Below are 24382 nucleotides of genomic sequence, written 5' to 3'. Positions count from 1 at the left end.
ACAGTAGCAGTTGCTAATACAGCTGCATTTACTGACTAAGTTTAAGATTTCTGTAGATGACATGTCAGTATTTTTCTGGTGTTTGTTTAATTGAACAAACAATTTCATAAAATCGTTATAAAATTGTGGTGGTTTGTGCCATGATTTTACTGCCTCATTTTTACTGATTGGCTGGAAACATTGTTAGGGGGGAGGTCCCCCTTCCCCTATACATGACGGCTCTTGACACATAGACATATTTTTAATGGTATTATTGAAAGTGACATTCATGGAAGATTATTGAAACTGTGAAGAGTTACCCTGAAGACCATGAAATCTATATTATGGTAGGCAATACCATTTCAACTGACATGTTGAAAGTTAAAAGAAATATACCATTAGGATCTGCATTGGCACCTGATTTCTATAATATTAGAGTTTATGATATACCACTGGACGATAGAGCATTACAGCAAGTATTTTTTGTAGATGAAAGAGTTTTTGGATCTCAGGAAGAAATATGAGTTAAGTCACAAAAGCTGTATTGCAATAATTGAAGAATTGGGAACCCAACATTGACATCAATCTCTCCTTGCATAAAACCAAAGCTATTCATATAACCAAAAACACTTCTATCATAGATTCTACATTGACTTAAGGTGGCATGAAAATTGACTATGTTAATTAAATTAAGTTTCTAGGCTGCATTATTGATATGAATCTAAACTGGAACCTCCTATAGCAGCATGTATCAGCATGTAAAATCATTAACAAGGACAACATTATAGGGTCAAATGAATAGCCGATTGTCCTCAAATGGGGTGAAAGAATACTGTCAGGAAAGACTATAGGGAAATGGGAACTTTTTGGGAGTTTGTGAAGAAGGGAGCTTTGAATGGATTGAGATAGAGGAGGAGCATGGGTAGCTGTGTTGGCGTCAGGTGGCATTGGCAGTAGAGCCAATCTCCTGGTTAGGTTTAAAAAAAAAGAACAATAAACATTAGATCAGAATTTGAATATCCTGCAGTAATTACGAATCAGCTCCATAATTAAACCTTTAAAGACTTGATACTATCCAGAATTCAGCTCTGAGTATTTCCTTTGGAGCAAAAAACACCACACCAATGCTATTTCTGTTGTCAGAGAGTGGTCTATAGGATTTATATGAATGCATTAAGTATATTCTGTTTTGTTTCATGGTGATAGAGTTAAAACTATCAGAAAAAGCTTTCTTCTTCCAGGGGGGGGGGCTTGTTTTAGAGCCCAGTACTTTTTTGCAGTCCTTACAAAACAGTATACATTACAAATTTTATTTCTTTTTGTGTTTGTTGTGTAACAGGCTCTTCGACTAACTTTCGAATTCTGTAGATAACAAAAAATACTATTGTATGCCCTTCTGTGCTTTTTGTGTTGAAAACACACCATATAAAGTCTTAATATTTATATATTTATATATAGATAAATATAGATAGATAAGCTTTTATTTTTACCAAAATTTTCATGGCACTGCCAAATTTCTTCGGTATAGTCGCATTAAAAAGTGATGCAAAAAAAAAAACAAAAAAAAAACTAATCAATCCTCCTGATTTTCCTTATATATTTTTACAAAACTAGGTATGAAAATCTTCGCTAACCGCTGGCAGGCATAGCATACCGGCTGAAGTTTCTCAACTGGCACTTCAACCCTGCGCGGGAGTCGTTTTGTTGTGGATTGGGGGGGGGGAAGGGTTTTGTGGACTGGGTGGATCAGAGATTTTCTTCTGAATCCATGCATAGTTTCTCTCTTCTTTTTTTCCAGAGTTTGCATTTTAAACTTTGTCAGCAGCTCTTCATATGAAATTTCTGCCTGCTTTAAAACTATCATTAGAGCTCTTTTCTGAACTCTTTTAAGACTGGCGCTTTGCTCAGATCTGGAGGGGCATTAAATATTATAGTTATTCTTTATAGTTATATAATTTTATATGTATAATATTATATTATAAATATTTATATATCGCAAATATTTAATATTTATATTTTTAGCTAATCATGAATACTCTGTCATGGAAAATCAGGTTTTTGTTTTTAGTTGAAAACCACTTAGAAAATTTTGGTGGTTTTCAGAATTTTATAGTGTTTTTTTTTAGAACTATTCCTGTTGTTCATCTTTTCCTCTTAATCTATTGTATTAAAATTGAAACCTCTATAGAAACTTATTTTCTTTTTGCAAACATATACCCAATATCAATAGCTATACAAACAATTTAACCCACATAGTTGGAGATTTTTTTCCATGAAAATACTAAAAAAGCATATTAATGAAAATACCTCTTTTTCAAGTTCTGGGGGGGGGGGAATCTTGGGTGTGCCTTGTTTCTCATTTGCCATGGTTTCTTAATGTAATAGTAGCCTACTGATATTTGATGTCTAGTAACATAAGTTCTTTGGGTTCAGCAAGCTAGTTCCATTGAATATCGTTTGTCAATTTCAGGCTTTGCAAAGATGGATAGTGATTCAGATACTGATTCAAATTATGGAAGAAATAGAAGAGATCAGTTCAGCAGCTTTAAGAATGCCACAATATACTTGATTGATGGCAGCTCATCAATGTTTGTTGAGAAACCACTACCTGAGGAAAGTGACTCAGCTTTTGATGTTGCTCTGAAGGTAAGTACTGTCTGATGCACAGACTGTTTTTCCTTTTTAACTGTAAAGAAGTCCCAAGTAACTTGCCCAATTCTCATGGGAGTATCAACGTATAACTACACTACCAGGGGGCGTCAATTAACAAAAATTAAAGAGGGGGTATTTTTAATGTATAGGGAGGAGGCAATTGCCCCTTCTCCTTTACTCTTTTATGTGGTGTTTGTTACTGCTACTACTAATAACAACTCAATGTTGCATCAAGTAGCTTGAGGCCAACACAGCTAGACATGCTCCTCTTCCATCATATTCTATTTAAAACCCCTCTCTTGACACCCTCCGAAGAACTTATAATTTCCCTTAAATCCTTCCTTACAATCTCCTCCCACCCGATCCGGGTGTGCTCTTTGTTTGGCTCTAGATAGATGGCTGAAAAGGGTGATCTTTTGCAATATGTCATCTTTCATTCTTGGAATGTGTCCTAGCCGTTTCAACCTTATTCTTGTTGTAGCCCTAGAAAGTGGGATGGATTAACGCTTTGTGTTGTTTTTTAAGCAAAATTAAAAAGTTTTTTAGGGATCACTGTTAACATTTTTTGGATAGACATCCTTTTTGATCTACTACTGAACTTACCCTTGGACAATACAAGACAAATACATTAAAGTGATGATTAAGTGGCTATATATGTGAAAAAACTACTCTGGTTAAGGTAAGAAATGAGGTTAGGAGCTGGGTTTGTATTAAATCAGTAATTAAGCAGGGTTGTGTTCTATCCTCCTTTGTATGGATCATTTTGATGGACTTTGTCTTAAGGAACACAGGAAATACAATGGGAGACCACGGAATAAGGGATGAAAAATTCTCCTGGGCTTGGATGATGCTGATGATTTAAGCATCCTGGATAAAAGTATGAGGGAAATGAATGAACTTTAGAGGTTTTGTGAGTTCAGGATGCTAGAACAGGTTTGAGAATCAATGTCAAGAAGACTAAGTCACTAGGGTGAGGAATAAATAAAGATGAAAAGGTGACGTTGGGTAACGAAAAGATCGATCTGTTGGACAGCTTCACTTATCTTGGTCACATTATTAGTAAAGACAGTGAGAGTGGTGAAGATATTTAATATAGAATAGCCAAGGCGCATGGTGTTTTTTTTCAGCTTTATTTTTTCAACATTAGAATATTGATAACTACAGTGATGACAGTGGTCAAATATGGCTCTGAAGCATGGGTACTCTGAAAAGCAGATGAAGACTTGCTAGATGTTTCCCAGAGAAATCGCGCACAATTTTTTCTGGGTACCCGGCTGACTGACCGTATTTCAAGTAGTAGGCTGCTACTGGAGGCTTTTAATAGATTGGAATGGAGAAGGAGCATGCATGTGTAGCTGTGTCGGCCTCAGGTGGCTTGGTGCTGTGCTGAGTGGCTATTGATAGTACTAGTATTGAAATTATCATATCCCAGTTGCATGTAAAGTTAGAATTCATTTGTTTCCTTTAAAATTATTTTTTAGTTTTGAATTGTTAAATCTTAAAAACGTAATTTGTAATTTGGTCGTTTTAGAGTATCACCAGCCAGACAGCCAGGATTCATAATTAGCATTTGTGAAGTTTGAAGAAAAGTAATTTCTTGCTGTCTATTTTCTTATAATCTAGCAGCCTTCTGTAATAGTCCAACACACCTCATATAAAGAGACGGCGGCTAAATAGTCTCAACTGAAAAGCCCATTCTTAGCCCATTCTACAACTGAAAAGCCCATTCTACATTCCCCTTGTAGGAGAAGAAACTTAACAGCCCATGTAACATATTTTTGCCACAATTTTGATGATCTTTGAAATCCTGATCAACAATCTGTTCCTGCAATTTCTGATCAATAGTCTACTCAAGATAAACCAATTTACTGCAAGATTGTTGTTTATTTTTATATACAGCGTTTTTTGAGCTAATATGGTGCATCAGAAGTGCTCATCAGGAAGATGGTGCAAAGCCTTTCTCCTCAACTCATCAAATTGACATTCAGAGGTGCTCACCAGGAGTGGTATGAAGAATATGCGAAAACACTTTCCCAGATTTACTGTTCAGACAGTACTGTGATGCTGTAGGAAAATCATGAGTTATAAAAGACGATACTCTCCCCCCCCCTGTCCCTGCAGATTGTTTTATTAGAATAGATTAAGAGACTTTTAGCTAGATCACTGATTTTTTAGATGGTCCCTTCATTTTACAGAAACATTTCCAAACACTTTCCAAAATTACGAGCAGAATTTTTTCTACCTTCAGGGGTGTGTATACTATTGGGAACCCCTCAAGTACTTGGATTTGAACCCTAGGCGAAAGAGAGAAAGAGCGACTTTCCCTAACTCTTGGAGTTGTGCTATGTGAACATTCCCTAACTCTTGGAGTTGTGCTATGTGAATGAAACTTTTAGGAATTGATTTACAGCCAAAGTTAGGACTCTGAAAGTTATTTTCAGGTTCATTTATCAACCCTTCCCTACTTTTCAGACATAAAGGATCCTGAAAGGATATTCTCTCTGTACCTGTCTTGATATGATTCATTTCAAGTCTGACTCAGATGCTGCTGATTTTGCTAGACATTATAGGAAATTTTGTAAGGTGGTCCCGAGACTTTTAGTAAAAACTGCTGCCAATAAATTTGAAGTTGATAATGTAAACATAGATAAGGAGCTTGAAAACCATCACAGGCCCAAATTTAGGATGCCATTTTTAAAAGCCAATTATCTTTAATTTTAAAATTAATGAAGAAATTTAAAAGCCAATTATTATTAATAATAACCGGTAATAATTATTATTTGTGTTCCAAAACATTAGATAATGAAAGGTGGTCATTCTTTTGTATTAATGCTACTATTATTAACAATTCCCGCAGCACTAAGCCACCTTAGGCCAACATAGCTACGCAAGCTCCTCCTCCATCCCAATCTTCAAAGCCTTCCTCTTTACACCCTCAAAGGAAGTTCCCATTTCCCTTAAATCTTCCTTTGTGACATCCTCCCACCCCAACCGCGGACGACCTGCTTTGCGTTTAGCCCTAGACGGTTGGCCAAAAAGGAAAATCTTCGGCAACCTGTAATCTTTCATCCGCAGAACGTGCCTTAGCAATCTCAACCTTTCTCTCATTATAGCCCTAGAAAGCGGGATTGAACCACACTTTTCGTACAGCCTACTGTTTGAAATACGGTCAGTCAGTCGGGTACCCAGAACAATCAGTAGTCGATTACTTTGGAAAGCATCTAGCAAATCTTCGTCTGTTTTTGGGAGTATGCATGTTTAAGGACCATATTTGACTACTTTCATCACTATAGCTTCCAATATTCTAATCTTGGTTTGCAGACTTATTTTCCTACTCTTTCAAACTTTTTAATTGTGAAAAAAAATCCTGAGCCTTGGCTGTTCTACTTTTAGCATCTTCAATGCTCCCACCGTCTTTACTAATAATACTACCAAGGTAAATGAAGCTGTCTATTCAGTTTCGCGAGGGCTTGATCATAGTTGCGGTTTCGGAGTATAATCCTTGTTGCTCTTTTCTGGACGGACTCTTATGTTGCATAATAGATACGCCGTGCGGATAGCAGATGAACCCCACATTGAACACGTGTACTGGAGCAACAAGCGAACATGACACATATAGGCATGGAGAAGAATTTCAGTATCACACCCAAAACGCCTCACTTTGGTAAGTGTCTGAAGGCTTGCATTGGCCTTGTGGACGGTTAAATTGATATGGACACTGAAGGTACTAGTAAAGTTACTCCTAAGATTCTCATTTCGTTCACAATCGGGAAAAGGACTAGAGGCATATCTATATTCCGCTTCAGAAGGTTGAAACGAATTATCTCCGACTTGGCTGCGTTGATGGTAAGATCTTGACTTGAGCATTCGGTCATTAGCTGATCAAATAACTGGTCTAAATACTGCTTTGTTATGATAGTGTTTTTGACCAGGTAAGTGAACACTATGAAGAGGTCATCCACAAACTTGTAACGGTCGTCGCGATAACTAAGCTGGGAATTAATTGCTGCTAGGAAAATTAATCCAGCTAATTTCGTGCCTTGTGGGGACCCGCAAGAAGTATCTGACCATGATGAATTCGAATCGTTTTCGTGGAGTGCAAAGACTTTTTGTTTTCGGCCAGTTAAGAAGTCAATTACAAGGCCAAGGGTGCGTCGTTTGGCACCCATTTCCTGGAGATTCATGCCTGCAGTCAGGTGGCGGATTAGGTCAAAGGCCTTCTTGAAACCCACTACGCAAATGTCGACGAAACAGCTACCTTCTTCGACTCATTGGAGGACACAGTCAAACATCCGTACTAGGTAGATTGTAGTACTACACTTAAGGAGCCCACCGTACCGGAATTTATCGATACGCCCATGAATTTGTTCCGGAAGAAACTCGAGTATGAAGGCATCCATTACTTTTGCTGAACAAGGTGTAAGTGATATCGGGCGGAGATTGTCTCATGCACTATGGGGTATTTTTTTAGGGATAACTGTAATATAGGCCTGTTTCCACTGTGACGGGAAATTGTCCGAAGAAAAACACTCGTTTATGATGATGGATACTGGTAATGCTATGAAAGCTGCATATTCACGTAGCAATATGTCAGGTAATTTACCAGGGTATAATGATGTATTCGGTTTGATCTTCCGTAATTCTGTGTAAATGTCGAACTCACTGACTTTTATGTCGCTCTCATGCTTACATTTTTCATGGACTTTTCATAAGCCGTAATGGGTGAATAGGTAGTGCAGATCTTGGTGAAAACTTCGCTTACTTTTTCTGAACTGATTAAGGACCCATCATCATTGCTGATCTTTTCACTGCTGTCAGAAGCTTGGTCGGCCACTTTTTCACAGTGTTGTGCCACTTTTTGGGGTCTGAAGTAAGTAACTGGTAGGGCATGGTTTCACGACCGTAGCTTTAGCTTTCCCTACCAAAGAGACTATTTGATTTCGCAATTTCTTGCCGTTTGTAATATAATCATAGGAGTAGAGGTGAGACCTCACTTTTATTAGTGATCTGCTGGAGAGATCTATGGTTTGTCGTATTCACTAACAACATATGATTTTGTTGTAAAGATCTCTAGGTGTTGATAGTATAAAGTGGCGCTGAAGTTGGATGCCTTAGTATCCATGGGCTCGTTACTTTGCACCTCGGGAAGTCATATGTGCCAATCTTTTGACCGTATTCACAGATGACTGACTCTGTACAAGGATGCACAGTGACCCGGGATAGTTTGGACTTTGGTTAGGGCTCTCTTGCTTTCCACACACTTGCTTTGTGGTCTGAAATGCCAAAGGGAACAAGAGAAAATGGGGGGGGGGGTTAAAAATCATCACAATTTGCACAATTCGTGAGTATCAGGTCTAATATGCTCCCCAAAGAGTGGGGGGAATGTGTACTACTTGTTTTAAAGACAAATAAGATGAAATTTAACTATTCTTGGTCTGGTTAAAGTCTCCTCCTATAACAAAAGTAGGTACCGATTACTGCTCTATAAAGTGTATCACGAAGACTTGACGGAAAAATCAACCCATCAGCCCTTGGATTTGTCATGGACTGCTCCAGTGTATTAATAAGAAAAATAAGCTCTAGATTAATCACGTAGAAGACCCTTGCATAGCGACGCTTGAGAAATGCATAGCATAGCGACGTCCGATCAATTTTACCTAAAGCTAAGAGAAATTATTTCATTGGAAAGATAGCTGAAAGTGGGAATGATTCGCGGAAGATATGGAAGGTTGTAAACTCTTTACTGCGTCCGTGCAGCACCCCATCTGAGCTTCCTTCGAAATTATCTGTAAATGGGGAACTATATCGGGACCAGAAAACGTTGCAAATGCACTGGGATCTTTTTTTGCATATATATAAAAAAAAAGAGAAGCAAATTCCGTTGAAAACTCCACGAAGAGTTTTAAAGATTTCCTAGGCCCTGTATGCACTAAGTCAATGGCTGTTGCTCCTGTCTCACCATCTGAAATTCTGTTACCATCTGAAATTCTGTTGATTATACGAAACCTAAGAGGAAATTCTGCTTCTGGATTCGACGGAGTACACACTAACATATTAAAAGCACCTGTTTTGTCAGTCATAAGCCTCTTTACTTGATCAATTTGTCTCTGCAGAAGGGTACTTTTCCGGAAAAGCTAAAGAAAGCTAGGATTGTTTCAAAGGAGGTTCTCTAGCTGATCCTGTGAATTATAGACCAATTTCCATTTTTCTGTTTTTTTTCAAAGGTTTTGGAAAAACCAACGAAGCAACAGCTACTCCAGTTTCTGAAGAAAAAAAAAGGTTTCTTAATGCTCATTAGTTTTGGTTTAGACCAGGACACTCCACCTAAGATGCACTAACAGCTTTGAGTTTATGGATCAGCAAAGCTCTGGTTTCTGGCCTTCTACCTGCAGCGGTCTTGACTGATATCAGAAACGCGTTTGATAGTACGTGCCACCCTATTTTCCTCGGGAAATTGGAGCACATAGGAATAAGAGGAGTAACTCTGGATTTGTTCCGATCGTACTTGAGGGACTGCGAGATTAATTTGAGAGAAAATCCAGGAAATAATTTATTGGTCAATTGTTGTGCTCCCTAGGGTCAATATTAGGACCAATACTGTTCCTTATTCATGTTAACGATCTGAGTATTGTATTAAACCCGACACGCATTATTCTTCGCTGCTGTAAGCTATGTCACAATGAACCTTCTTTTCAGTCTGTAGGTGATGTTGATCTTGTGGCTTTGGCAGGTGATACCACACTAGGCTGTTGTGAAAGGGATAAAACGGCGCTCATTTCCAAGCTAAAGAACACGTTGTCGCAGGAAATACTGATCCTGCTATACAACGCTCTGTTCTAACCCCATTTGCAGTACTGTGCTACGATTTGGCAATCAACTTCACCTGCAGAAGCTCAATTCGATTCATAAGCGATCTTTGAAATTAATTGGAAAAAATGAAGTGTTTGTCAATGGAGTCGCTGTATCATCAGTCATGCTTGACCTTTGTGTTCAAGTTTCTAGCTGGTGAACTCCCATCTGCATCTTTAACATTATTTTGACTAATCTCGTACCCGTAAAATGTAAATACCCGATCATCGTGAAATCTGCAAATACCCTTCTCCCCGACTTTACGATCGGATTTTGCTCCGAATATAACTTGTGCAAGGTTATGGAACCTGTTCCCAGATGAGCTGAGAAGTGGGAGCTCCCTTGCGTCATTTAAAAAAGAGTAAAAAATCATTGATTAGTATTAGAAAAGACTAGTCAAATAATGGCTAATTAAAATATTTTATATAAAGTATTAAATATAAATAGACGGAAATAAAGTTCTTTTTTTGGTATAATGATGAGGCAGTTTCCCTGGAGCAAAGGGCAGGAGGATAATTGGTAGTTTTGTTGGATAAATTAGAGGTAAGGTTTGTTTCTGAGAGTAGGAGCAGTGACCACGTTGCGTATTATGTTTAAAAGGTAGCGATTGAGGATCTCGGCGTCCAGGAGTGGAATGAGTATTGTTGTTGTGTGTAATTGTGTTGCGAGAGCAACACTTTGGTTTTGTCCCGGTTTTTTTTTTTTTTTTTTTTTTCCTATGCCGCCGATCTCAGCTTATTCCTGGAAACTGGTAAGGGTCTAACCTGTGCGGTTTTTACGGAAAGTGTGGACCTCAGGCCGGATTGATGAATATGACATTACATTTTGGAAAGCTCCATAGAACTCTTGCCTGGGGCCAAAAAGGATGGTTCTTGCTTGTCCTCGAGCCAGAGCCTATGGTGTGCAAAGTGAAGTGGAGTTATATAGCCTATGTCAGAGAGGAGTATCTGAAGTTGTGCAGCCAAGCTTTCGTTTCATCAAACCATGTTTCTGCTTTCGAGTGGAAAGCTCCGTTCTAGCAGGCAAGCAGGCAGGCACCAGTTTCAAATTGAAGATGGACTAAAATCTATAAGTGTTAAATATATGCGGTAGTTCCCCGGCCCCACAGCCAATATATCTTCTTTGAGTGATAAATAGAAAAATTTACAGAAACAAAAAAGTGCGATTTTCCCACGGGTCCGAAAGTGCTGCCATCTATTGTTTCTAGCCATTTCTGTTCGTGATTTCAGCTGACTTTACCATTCTTTTTTTTCTACTTGGGATTGCAATAGAGAAATGGTATCAGATATACCTCTTAAACTTTAAAAGTTCTCTCATTGCTAAAGAAATTAGAGCTTATCCTTTGCTCCTTTCTAAGTGGTGGTGTTAGAAAGTTGGCCTCCGGCAAAAAAGTCAACTTTTGAACTAAGACAGATAGAATTTTTTTTTCAATGACAATCGATAGACCTTGATGAGCTGATCAAAGTATATGTCATCCATTTTTTGTTACAAAAATTCCTTCATGACATACACCAATTTGAAAGTTTCAAGGGGTTGACAACTTCAGTGGTAAGGTACACACTTGAACCAAAAATTGGCCGATACCAATTGTGAGATATGTAGGGGACTTCCAAGCAACAGTCGATTATTAGCTTATAATCATCTTTGGCAATGAGGGGTTTGTAACTTTTGCTGATTGGTGTACCTATTATCTGTTTCTGGTGTAATTGATGGTAAGAACAACTTGGTTCCCGATTGTAAGATATGTAGGGGAGTTGTAAGTAATAATCGGCTGTTAGGCTACAATGACTTCAGCGACAAGGGGTTTGGAACTTTTGCTAGTTGGTGTACCCATTATTTGTTTCCGGTGAACTTTGATGTATATCCCGGGAGAGGGACTTGTAAGTAAGAATCGGTTGCTAGAGGAGGCTCACGAGGGGCTACAAATTTGTACAAATTGGTACACATCTATGGAATCAGGGACCCATAAATTTCCTGTGATGACTCGCCATCCAATAATAAGCGATCCTGGATGGCGAGTCATTACAGGAAATTTATGGGTCCCTGATGGTATTTTGATCCTGAAAAGTTACAGATAGCTTTATAATACCAACTAGATTACATAAGATAATGTTCCAAGTTTCCATCCGTCACGATGTCTACGATTGAAAAGGATAAAGTTCAACCGGCTGCAAAGTGACATTTAGGGGCCTAGTAAGTAATAATCGGCTGTTAGTGTGGACCTCGGGCCGGATTGATGAATATGACATTATATTTTGGAAAGCTCCGTACGACTCTTGCCTGGGGCCAAAAAGGATGGTTTTTGCTTGTCCTCGAGCCAAAGCCTATGGTGTGCAAAGGATAAAGTTCAACTGGCTGCAAAGTCAATTTAGTCCCTTCTTCCAATATTTTTTTTTTTTCAACCCTGAGGAATAGCCTTTGATCATCTGATTACTGATTGTGTTATTCTTTGTCTCTCACGGAAGAGGGACTTGTAAGCAAGAATGGGTTGCTAGAGGAGGTTCATGAGGGGCTACAACTTTGTGCAAATTGGTGCACATCTATGGTATTTGATCCTGAAAAGTTACGGATAGCTTTATAATACCAACAAGATTATATAAGATAATGTTCCAAGTTTCCATCCGTCACGATGTCTACGATTGAAAAGGATAAAGTTCAACTGGCTGCAAACTCAATTTAGTCCCTTTTTCCGATATTCTTTTGCTGTTGTTTTTTCAACGCTGAAGAATTTGATCATGTGATTACTGATTGTGCTCTTCTTTGAATATGCCGTTTTGAAAGCTTTGATAGTTTTGACAACTTCAGCATTTAACCGATAGCGAAGAAACAAAACCAAAGTGTTGCTCTCGCAACACTTTAATCGGCAAAGCCGAACAAATGTTGCCGCAACACTTCACGTTGCCCAGGCAACGTAGGTCTAGTTTATTCTTTGAATTGATAATAAACACATTGAATTGATTGAATTGACGGGGACTTGAAAGTTCTTCACTTTGGTAGCTGGTTGGTTCGTTGGCTTCTTCTGAACATTGCTCGGTAGATAGCTGAAGCCTTGGCTGAGCGGGCAATCACTTTGTATTCTATGCAGTCTTCCGAATATATAATAGAGCCAAGGTAAGTGAATGGTCAGCCAATGGAAAAGTCTGGACCTTTCTCGGCCTAAATAAATTTCCCCAAAACGAAATTGAACAGCAACTTTCATTAATTAAGAAAAAATTTTAATTAAGAAAAATTTGCATTAATTAAGGACTTTTATTAAGGAAGGAGTTCGTAACCGACGTGAAAAATTTGTAAAAATCAGTTACTACAAGTGGAAGAAACCAGGCCATTGAATAAAAAATACATGATAGAGTGAATAAAAGTCTTGTATTCGCTCCTTCTCTTTAATTGCTCTTTTTTATTTGTGCAGAAAAATGTTTCGAATCAAGAGTCTGTAAAAACCGGGGATGTCTTATATCTAACAGCAAGTACTAAAACAACAAGACCAGAATATTATTGAGAATAGAGATTATTTGTTAAAACTCATACTTATATAATTCTGACCACTGTATATCAGGGTTTGCCTTTAGGAGGGTTTCAAGAGACCTCTCATCCAAGAATAGAGGATTTCTTGAAGTTTACTGAATTTCTTGAAAATCAGTAAACTTTTCTCGAAGGGGGACAAGAATTTTGGGGCGTATTTTGAAAAAAGAAAGAGTTATTGAGTCCAGATATCCAAAGTGAGATCATCTGTCTGACGGCATGACTAACTAGGTAAGAAATTACTCTGAGTAAGTTTTAAGATTGGAACAAGTCCGTATATTCAGTAACTTAGATTTTAGTAATTTAGTTAATCAGTAATTTGGGGCTCCGTCAAGTGTTGCAGGAACCGTGACTCATCGGTTACTGTTAATCATGTTAATGTTATGATACTGTTAATCATAATACATATGATTATGCAATGTTGTATTCATGCTTTAATTTGCCTTTATTGCTGACCATTGAATATCAAGTTGCTGCCCAACTGTTGAATATCAAGCTGTTTCTCAATTGTTGAATATCAAGTTGAATATCAGTTGTTGAATATCAAGTTGTTGCTCAATTGTTGAATATCAAGTTGTTCCTCAATTGTTGAACATCAAGCTATTTCTCAAGTGTTGAATATCAAGTTGAATATCAGTTGTTGAATATCAAGTTGTTGCTCAGTTGTTGAATATCAAGTTGAATATTAAGTTGTTGCTCAATTGTTCCTGTTGCTTAAGTTACTACTCAAGTTATTACTCAATTAAATAATTGTTGTTGCTCAAAATTGTACCAAACCATTTTAAATTATTTTAAAAATTATTATATTAAGTTAATTACTTAAAAGACTTCAAAAAAAAGTTTTTTCTAGTGTTCCTTAAAGTCATTAAAGAGCATGATTTTCGGATCCCCACGAGATTTATTCAGTGTTGTCATTTATGGACTGTCACCAGAAAGAACACCTACTATGGGAAAGATGTCACAATATGAAGGGGTGCATATTCTAACAGAATTGAGTCGACCTGATTTGGCTGCCATATCTGGAATTGAAAACTTACTAAGAGGTATTTCACATTTTCTCTTATATCAATAGGGCTTTTATTGTTATCATTATTTTATAATAAAAAAATGGAGCGTCTCCTGTCTTCTTAATGGGGAGAACGAGCAACAAGAAGTAAACATTAAAAAATAAAAGATTTAATTCTAAAAAAAGGTTTCTGTGAAGTTTTTTAAAATTGTTTCGAAAAAAACAAATTTTTCCAAATTGTACTTTTTGCAATTGTACTTTTTTTATTTTAATTGTACTTTTTTATTTTAATTTCCTTTTATTTAAAAAAAAACTAATTATTGCAAAAAATTAAAAAAGGGAAGAACTAGCATGCAAGAAGTTAACATTAAAGAAAGCTTAATTCTAAAAAAAAACTGTTTTGCGAAGTTATGTTTTTGAACTACGTTATAAAAAAAATATTCCGAAAAAAATGTCCGAATAGTTTTTCAAATAGTGTTTTTTTTTTCAAATGTACCTTTTTATTTTGATTCCTTTATGAACTGTTAAAAAACTTTACATCTCGAAAAAAATTGATGTTTAAATTTCTAAAAGTAGTCATTATTATTTGAAAATAATTTGCCTTTAGTTTCAAATAAAAATAAAACTTACAAAATGAGATATCACCGGGAAAGTATTATTTAGAGAAAGAGTGTTGGAAACTAGTCCTGGGAAAACTCAAGTTTGTCATTTTTGGGAGGAAACAAGTTCCCCTCCATGGCCCATACCCTCGATCCCCAAAGAAAAAACACAGTCATCTAGATTCCCCAGAACCCCCTGTTCCCCCTCCAAATATTCTGCGTTGCCCAGAAAATAATAAAGCCTATTATAAAATCTAGAGAAGGGCATTAATCGTGTTTGTTTTGTGCATTTCTGTATATACTTTTGCTTTACATTGAACTGAAGATATAAGACCCTCTTTTGCCAAACGTGGTCAATGCTTTAATTTTTGCTAATTTTCAATTAGCCTAAGTCCTATGTACTAACCTAGGTTTAACTTAAATGAAAAAACAGAGTTAATTATATTTAATAACTCTTTCATGTGATATTAAGCATCAATAATTATTAATACGTATGGTATTGCTAATTTATTCTTATCATTATTAATATGCATAAAAATAAGTTATTTGTTTGTGTGTCTTTCGACTGACGTCATGTTTGTGTGTCGACTGATGTCATGTTTGTCGACTGACGTCATTATAAGGATTGAGCTGTATGTCGTCATGAAGTTGTTTGTCGACTGACGTCATGTTTGTCAACTGATGAAATTACAGACCGGGACACCGGGACACAAATGACGACCGGGACACAGAGAATATAAATGACGACCGGGACACTCAAAGAGAAATTACAGACTGGGACACCGGGACACAAATAACGACCGGGACACCGGGAATATAAATGACGACCGGGACACATGGACACAACTACAACGGGGACGCCGGGGGGGGCACAGGGGGGATAAATAAATGACGACAGGGACACAGGGAATGTTCGAAGAGAAATTACAGACCGGGACACTGGGACACAAATGACGACCGGGACACAGGGAATATAAATGACGACCGGGACACTCAAAGAGAAATTACAGACTGGGACACAGGAACACAACTACAACGGGGACGCCGGGGGGCACAGGGGGATATATAAATGAGCGAATATAATAATGATGTATATTCGCAAGTTTTACGTAGTTAAAACCATATATATATATATATATATATATATATATATATATATATATATATATATATATATATATACTAGCTGTTGGGGTGGCGCTTCGCGCCACCCCAACACCTAGTTGGTGGGGCGCTTTGCGCCCCCCCAAGCCCCCCCGCACGCGTAAGTCATTACGCGCCATTGTAGTTGTGTCCCTGTGTCCCACCTGTGAATATAGATAGATTTATATATGTGTTTCAAACTACGTAAAAATTGCGAATATACAACATTCTTGGCTTTCCCACTACTGGGAGCTTTCCGTTTCCAATTGCCAGCAATTGATCTGAAAATGTTTGACCATAGTCATCGTTTTATAATCGGACACGCATATTTGTAGTTAATTTTAATATTTTTACGTGTGCCCATAAATTAGAATTTTTCAGGCAAGCATTCATTTCGTCTGCAGGAGTTAAACTACGTAAAAATTGCGAATATACAACATTCTTGGCTTTCCCATTGTCTGTGCATATACAAAGCCGTATGTACTAATAATGACGCCATATGCAAACGCTCTTTTTACAAACAAACAAACATGCATACACACAATTCGTTTTTATATAGATAGATAGATAGATAGATACAATACAAATTAACTGCGTAAAACTTGCGCATATACAACATTCTTCGCTGTCCAATTGTCGCTGCATATAAATAGATTGTCAGGTTTACCGACCCTCGAACATGCAACGTACAATTGTCCATGGGAAAAACAATCAGTATTAAGATCTATACCACATTTTTCTAATGATTGACCTTGATCTTTGTTAATGGTGATTGCAAATGCTAATCGAATTGGGAATTGCAATCTTTTAAATTGAAAAGGCAGATCCGTTGGAATCATGGGAATGCGAGGAATAAGAACAGCCTCACCCTCAAAAGGCCCTGTCAAGATTGTGGCCTCTATTAGGTTTTCCATTGTTTTTTTACGGCAAGTCGCGTGCCATTGCAAAGCTTTGGTGGGTCGATATTTCTTAAAAGTATTATTGGTACGCCTATTTAGTTGTAGCACGTGTGGTGGAAACCCTGAAAGATCTATGGAATTTAAAAATTCAGATGGATAATTAACCGCTTCATTTGGTTCCAAAACTGTGTCGACTGACTTGTAAAGGACTGCCTGGTCTCGAATCTTGGTCAAAACAATATTGTTGATTTCGTGGACTTCTCTATTTTTGGGTGCGAGAATCGCTCTTTCACTTAGCCATTTATTATTTTTATAATTTTTTAGAATATTCGGAAATACTTTTTCAATCAATTCATTTTTGGACGTCACTAAATTACAGAAATCAGCAGGTAGTTGTATACGTCCTGAAATTGAGTCTACTGGGAGCTTTCCGTTTCCAATTGCCAGCAATTTATCTGAAAATGTTTGACCAGAGTCATCGTTTTGCAATCGGACACGCATATTTGTAGTTAATTTTAATATTTTTACGTGTGCCCATAAATTAGAATTTTTCAGGCAAGCATTCATTTCGTCTGCAGGAGGTGATCTAGGTATTATAGGTAATGTTTGCCTGAAATCTCCCGCAAGCAATATTAATGTGCTGCCAAAGGGTTTCGACTTGCCTCTCAAATCTTTCAAGCATTGATCCAGAGCCTCGAGCGATTTTTTGTGTGCCATTGTGCACTCATCCCAAATAATAAGTTTGCATTGCTGCAATACTTTACCCATCCCAGATGATTTGGAAATATTGCACGTGGGAGTTTCTGTAGAATGCAAATTCAGAGGCAATTTAAAAGCGGAATGAGCAGTTCTTCCACCAGGCAGCAATGTTGCGGCTATTCCGGACGACGCAATTGCCAACGCTATATCATTTTTTGATCGAATTGATGCCAGAATCAGTTTTATCACAAACGTTTTACCAGTACCTCCTGGCGCATCCAAAAAGAAAATTTCTCCAACGTTGTTATCGACACAATGCATTATCGTATCATAAATGTCTTTTTGTTCCGACGTTAACTTGGAAATGTTATTTTGTACATACGACAATAGATCACTCGTACTGTAACTTTGTTCACGATCCAATTCTACACATGTCGAAACAGCAGCGATACGGTTAGGTGAAGGCATTCCCAAATCCTGAAGAGGTTTGTTTGCCATACGTACGCACAAATCTTCTATAATAACTAAAGTGTAGTTATAAATTTCTGATGTAAAATCAAAAGTCATATCTGACGTCTCTAACTGTTTTCGATGGAGTCTATCTTCGGACATTTTTGACTTATATTTTTTCCATAGCTCTGTAGGAGCTGATGGCGAGCAAGTTGTTAAAATGATGCCAAACAATGCACGAATTTGACTTGGGGTTGACGTTTCGCACGCGTCATTGATGCAGTTATCCCAGTGTTGGTCATTCTCCAATAAATTCAGAGCTTGGCATGCACTACGGTAAGTGTCATGTATAGTACCGTTTACAGTTCTCAAATACTCAATGGATGTCGGACCGGGTACATTCACCAAAAGCAGGCGTAGAAAGAAGCATTCATGTTGATTGCGGTGAACGGTGTAGAGTCTTCCTATCGTGGTATCTTTCAAGATGGTAGGTTGGCCGTCGACTGACTTACCCTGTTTTCGAAGTTCAAACACTTTATTTTTAGTATTCCACGTGTAACACGAAGGCACTTCAGTATACAGCAGTTTTTTTGCAAAAGAATCATTTTTGCAAAGCGAAAAAAAGCTGTTAATTTTGTATCCGGTGGATTCAGGGCTCTTTGTTGCACGTTGGTTTCCGAGAAATAAACACGTTGACCATTCTGTAAATGTACCGCTAAGTGAACAACAGCTGGACTACGTTCATGTATCGGAAATGAAAGAATTCGCCAAACAGCTTCATTACTGCTTATGAATCTTCCAGCCTGATATTGTACGATTTTGTCTAAATCTTTGATTTCGGGCTGCAAGCCAAAAACTGCCATGTCACTGCCTTTGTTGACGTATTTACATATGTATTTGATTGCCTTTACGGAGGTACAGTATTCAACGTTTATGTGTGCATTAAATGTTTTTGATAATAATGGGGAATATGGAACAACCCACTGGTTATCTACTTCGATGGTGGTACCGTTACGCTTCTTTATTATTGCTGTTTTACCGCCATCTTCAGTAGATCTTCTTCTATATTGTGGGTAACCATCATTGCCAGTAATTGTGTTGGATACTAAAAGTCGAGGATATTGCTTTGTGCACCTTCCTTTGGCCATGCATGGTGAATTTTCGTTCAGTGCACCGCAAGGTCCATGTATCATATTTTTTACAATAATATCATGTAAACCCTTATCGACATTTTTATCAGGTATTTCAGCGGAAATCACATCATCAATTTCGTTCGAAGTAATTTTTTTATGTAGCCAGATTAGTGTGGCAAACCTCGAGGTGTGTACGAGGTGTGGCAAACCTCGTTTTTGCCATTCCACTGAGTACACCCAGCATCGCACTGACCCAAACACTTCAAGTTTTACTATGTAGTTTATCAGTGATTTCAACTTTTGCCGGAAGACACGGGCCGTAATGTCATGCCTATGAACCGCCTATTGTCATTGAAGTAAAAGCTGCAGTATCTCGTCCCAAGATTGATTACGTGTAAGTGTAATAAATAAATCTGGACGACCATAGAGACGAACATACGCAATAGCATCTTGAGCATATTCATGCATATGACGGGGACTGCCAGCATATGATGCAGGTAAAATTGTTAATCTTCCAACGTTTGTGGTATTACCGTCATTTATAACTGCATCTGGCAAATGAATGTATTGTTCAGAGCGGAGCTTGGTCTGATTCAGGCGGATATATAGCAAACGTTCTGATTCAATTTTAGCATACATATACACGACAAATTGGTGAAACAATTCACGGCATTTTAAAATATAATTTTCTTCATCCTGCCGAATCATTAGTCTATAGGAATAATAACGCATTGCACTGCATTTCTTATTCATTTCTTTGTTAGTGGCTGGATTCATCAATTTAATATTAAAGTGATAGCCGTCGGCTCCATCCCAAAAAATGATAGGATATTGTAGGGCATCGTAGCATCGATGAGTTTCAGCAATTCTTAACAACTGAGCGTTTCGCTTATGAAGAATAATATCTCGAGGTAAAAACTGATCACCGACCATAACGATTGCCACTTCGTCGATAGTTGGAGCATTGTATCTACGCACATGTTGGCCAGGAGGCGTTTTGTCAGCGGAAATAACAATTTTATGCGTATCAGTAGGCAGCAAATCGATGGCTGTTTTGAACAACTGCACTAAATTATTATTTTCGTGGAAAAGATGTTGCAATTGGGAAACGATTGTCCTTTCAACGTTGGGAGAAATTTCGCAACGTGCATTCAATTCAGAATTTCTATCACTGATGAAGTACAATTGTAAAATTTATGATTCTCGCCTGAGAATGGTAGAAGGGACCCTGCTCTTTGATAAATTTGCCCTTTTACTTTGAAAGTAGACATAAATTGATCTGTATTTTCGATTTGGGCTCCAAACGACGTCATTTGGAAACATGAGTTGAATTTTCTGATTTGTGACAAAAAACGCTTAGATTCTGACGTAGTTCCAGTAAGGAAAGTCTTCAATGGCTCTGGTGGTGCAGCCAATAGAGGAAGTTTAACTTTTCCTGAGGCGCAACACATTCCCATCGTTTCACCATTGAATTTCAAGGCCTTGCAATAGGGACAAATTTTAGACATTGTCACGATTTGAACACATCTACTCGAGCTATAATCATCGACTGGGCTGTACCTGAATGCCAGGCGATAACTTTCAGGTTGCTCTGATTCCTCGGTACGCTTTCTTTTCTTACTTTCTCTATCAGCAGCAAGCCTGATTTCTAGCTGTTTTTGTGATTCCTCGGCACGCCTTCTTTTTTCACTTTCTCTTTTAGCAGCAAGTCTGCTTCCGCGTTGCTCTGGTAGTTCCTCGGCACGCTTTCTGTTCTTTCTTTCTCTATCAGAATCATTTCTCTATTTTCTCTTTCATATATATATATATATATATATATATATATATATATATATATATATATATATATATATATATATATATATATATATATATATATATATATATATATATATATATATATATATATATATATATATATATATATATATATATATATATATATATATATATATATCTATCTATATCTATATATATAAAAATAAGTTGTTTGTCTGTCTGTCGAGTGACGTCATGTTTGTTTGTCGACTGACGTCATTATAAGGATTGAGCTGTATGTCGTCATGAAGTTGTTTGTCGTCTGATGTCATGTTTGTCGACTGATGAAATTACAGACCGGGACACAAATGACAACCGGGACACAGGGAATATAAATGACGACCGGGACACTCAAAGAGAAATTACAGACTGGGACAGCAGGACACAAACAACGACCGGGACACTCAAAGATAAATTACAGACCGGGACACCGGGACACAGGGAATATAAATGACGACCGGGACGCTCAAAGAGAGATTACAGACTGGGACACTGGTATATCTATATATATAAAAATAAGTTGTGGATGGATGTGTGGATGGATGTGTCAGGTGACGTCACCTGAAAAAACTGGATCAGGTGACGTCAAAACTGAAAAAACTAAAAAAAGGCAAAAACTACAAAAAAAACTAAAAACTAATAAAAAAAATAAAAAAGCTAAAAAACTAAAAAACTATAAAGGTAAAAACCAATAAAAAACAAAAAAAAACTGAAAAAACTAAAAAAAGGCAAAAACTACAAAAAAAACTAAAAACTAATAAAAAAAGTAAAAAAGCTAAAAAACTAAAAAAACTAAAAAAACTAAAAAAAGGTAAAAAACTAAAAAAAATAAAAAATAAAAAAAAACTAAAAAAAAGGAAAAAACTGAAAAATAAGCTAAAATAAAGGTAAAAACCAATAAAAAACTAAAAAAAAAAAGGGAAAAACTAATAAATGACGACCGGGACACAGGGAATATAAATGACGACCGGGACACAGGGACACAACTACAACGGGGACACCGGGGGAAACAGGGGGATATAAATGACGACCGGGACAAAAAAACTAAAAAGAAAAAAAACCTAAAAACTAATAAAAAAACTAAAAAATCTAAAAATCTAAATAAGCTAAAAAAGAAAAAAAAAGGAAAAAAATAAAGGAGAAAAACAAAACTAAAAAACGAATGTATATACAGACCGGGACACCGGGATACAAATGACGACCGGGACCCGGGACACAGGGAATATAAATGACGACCGGGACACAGGGACACAACTACAACGGGGACACCGGGGGAAACAGGGGGATGTAAATGACGACCGGGACACCGGGACAGGGAATGGTCGATTAGCAATCACCATCAACAAAGCTCAAGGGCAATCATTAGAATCATGAGGTATAGATCTGAATACAGATTGTTTTCCCATGGACCATTATATGTTGCATGTTCAAGAGTCGGTAAACCTGACAATCTATTTATATGCAAAGACAATGGGACAGCAAAGAATGTTGTATATTCGCAAGTTTTACGTAGTTAAAACCATATATATATATCTATCTATATTCACAGGTGGGACATAGGGACACAACTGCAATGGCGCGTAACTATTATGGCGCGTAACGACTTACGCGCGCGGGGGGGCTTGGGGGGGGCGCGAAGCGCCCCCACCAACTAGGTGTTGGGGTGGCGCGAAGCGCCACCCCAACAGCTAGTCTTCTATATATATAAAAAAGTTGTCTGTCTGTCTGTCAGGTGACGTCATGTTTCTGTGTCGACTGACGTCATGAAGTTAGTTGTCGTCATTTTTGCTATGACGGTGACGTCATTAAAGATTTTAAGACATATATGTTCACGTAGAAATCTATTAATGTTTAAGTTTAAAATGACTGATGAACTTACAATGGCAAAAGCCGATGAAGATGCTCAAAGAGTCTATGCCAAAAAACTTGCTGCTGATAGAGGAAGTCAGAAAAGAAAGCGTGCCGAGGAATCAAAAGAACAGCAAGGAAACAGCCTTGAGGCTAAAGAACGCAAAACCGCGCAGTTAGATGAAGATCCACCAGGACAGCGAGAGTCAAAACATATCAAAACTGAAAATGATAGCGATGATGATTGGGTTTGGGATTTTGACTTGGATAAGGTCATCAATGCCTATCAGATTTTAGTTAAAAAAAACAAAGGTTCGGCGATATGTATTTCATAGTGAAGCTGAAAAATAAAGAAGAAAAAGAAAACTGAAAAAAGAAAAAATGTAAAAAACTAAAAAATACTAAAAAGAAAAAACACTCAAAGAGAAATTACAGACCGGGACACAAATGACGACCGGGACAGAGGGAATATAAATAACGACCGGGACACTCAAAGAGAAATTACAGACTGGGATACCGGGACACAAATGACGACCGGGACACAGGGAATATAAATGACGACCAGGACACAGGTATTTAAGAATATCGTTCAAAGACAAATTTTTAATTGTAAGAAGACCGTTGAAAGAGAAATTTCTAATTGTAAAATGACTGAAGAACCTACAATGGCAACACCCGAGGAAGCTGCTCAAAACGATGTATTCAAGCCGAAGTAGCTGAGTTGGTAAAGCGTTATGTTTCAGGCTCTAGGTCCGAGAGGCTCCAGGTTTGAGCCTTGGCTTTAGCATTAATACTGTCTGTGTGTCTGTCAGGTGACGTCATGTTTCTGTGTCGACTGACGTCATGAAGTTAGTTGTCGTCATTTTTGCTATGACGGTGACGTCATTAAAGATATTTAAGACATATATGTTCACGTAGAAATCTATTAATGTTTAAGTTTAAAATGACTGATGAACTTACAATGGCAAAAGCCGATGAAGATGCTCAAAGAGTCTATGCCAAAAAACTTGCTGCTGATAGAGAAAGTCAGAAAAGAAAGCGTGCCGAGGAATCAAAAGAACAGCAAGAAATCAGGCTTGCTGCTGATAGAGAAAGTAAGAAAAGAAAGCGTACCGAGGAATCAGAGCAACCTGAAAGTTATCGCCTGGCATTCAGGTACAGCCCAGTCGATGATTATAGCTCGAGTAGATGTGTTCAAATCTTGACAATGTCTAAAATTTGTCCAGAGCAACGCGGAAGCAGACTTGCTGCTAAAAGAGAAAGTGAAAAAAGAAGGCGTGCCGAGGAATCACAAAAACAGCTAGAAATCAGGCTTGCTGCTGATAGAGAAAGTAAGAAAAGAAAGCGTACCGAGGAATCAGAGCAACCTGAAAGTTATCGCCTGGCATTCAGGTACAGCCCAGTCGATGATTATAGCTCGAGTAGATGTGTTCAAATCGTGACAATGTCTAAAATTTGTCCCTATTGCAAGGCCTTGAAATTCAATGGTGAACTAGAATGACGAACTAGAGTTGTACCGGTTGGAGGTTCTCGCTGGGGAACAATCGCAGGTTGACTACAAGTTGACTTGGATGAAAATTTTCCTCTCATGCATATCACTCCACAATGCTGAACTAGAGTCAACCTGTTGAGGGTCTAACGTGTTAATTCACGGCGAGTGAGACAATATATTGTAAAATTTGACAATGAATATAAATGGAAATAAGAGTCCAATTCAAAGCCTACAAGGTCCTCCTACAATTTGCCTCGACTCTTATACAAGTGAACTTGCATTTATACACCAAGAGA

The 24382-nt window shown here is 37.7% G+C and overlaps 1 protein-coding gene across 1 annotated transcript in view; it reads left to right on the top strand.

Moving 5' to 3' along the window:
• Positions 1–2418: 2418 nt before the first annotated feature.
• Positions 2419–24382, top strand: part of LOC136026582 (X-ray repair cross-complementing protein 5-like) — a 131970-nt gene continuing 110006 nt past the window's right edge. Inside the window, exons 1-2 of the mRNA XM_065703290.1 lie at positions 2419–2625; positions 13850–14042. Coding sequence (XP_065559362.1) covers positions 2461–2625; positions 13850–14042 — 358 coding nt within the window. The 5' untranslated portion in view covers positions 2419–2460. The remainder of the gene's footprint in view (positions 2626–13849; positions 14043–24382) is intronic.

This window comes from Artemia franciscana, chromosome 4 (assembly GCF_032884065.1).
Source record: "Artemia franciscana chromosome 4, ASM3288406v1, whole genome shotgun sequence".
In the NCBI taxonomy this organism is placed as follows: Eukaryota; Metazoa; Arthropoda; class Branchiopoda; order Anostraca; family Artemiidae; genus Artemia; species Artemia franciscana.
This window is presented reverse-complemented; position numbering and strand designations above follow the sequence as displayed.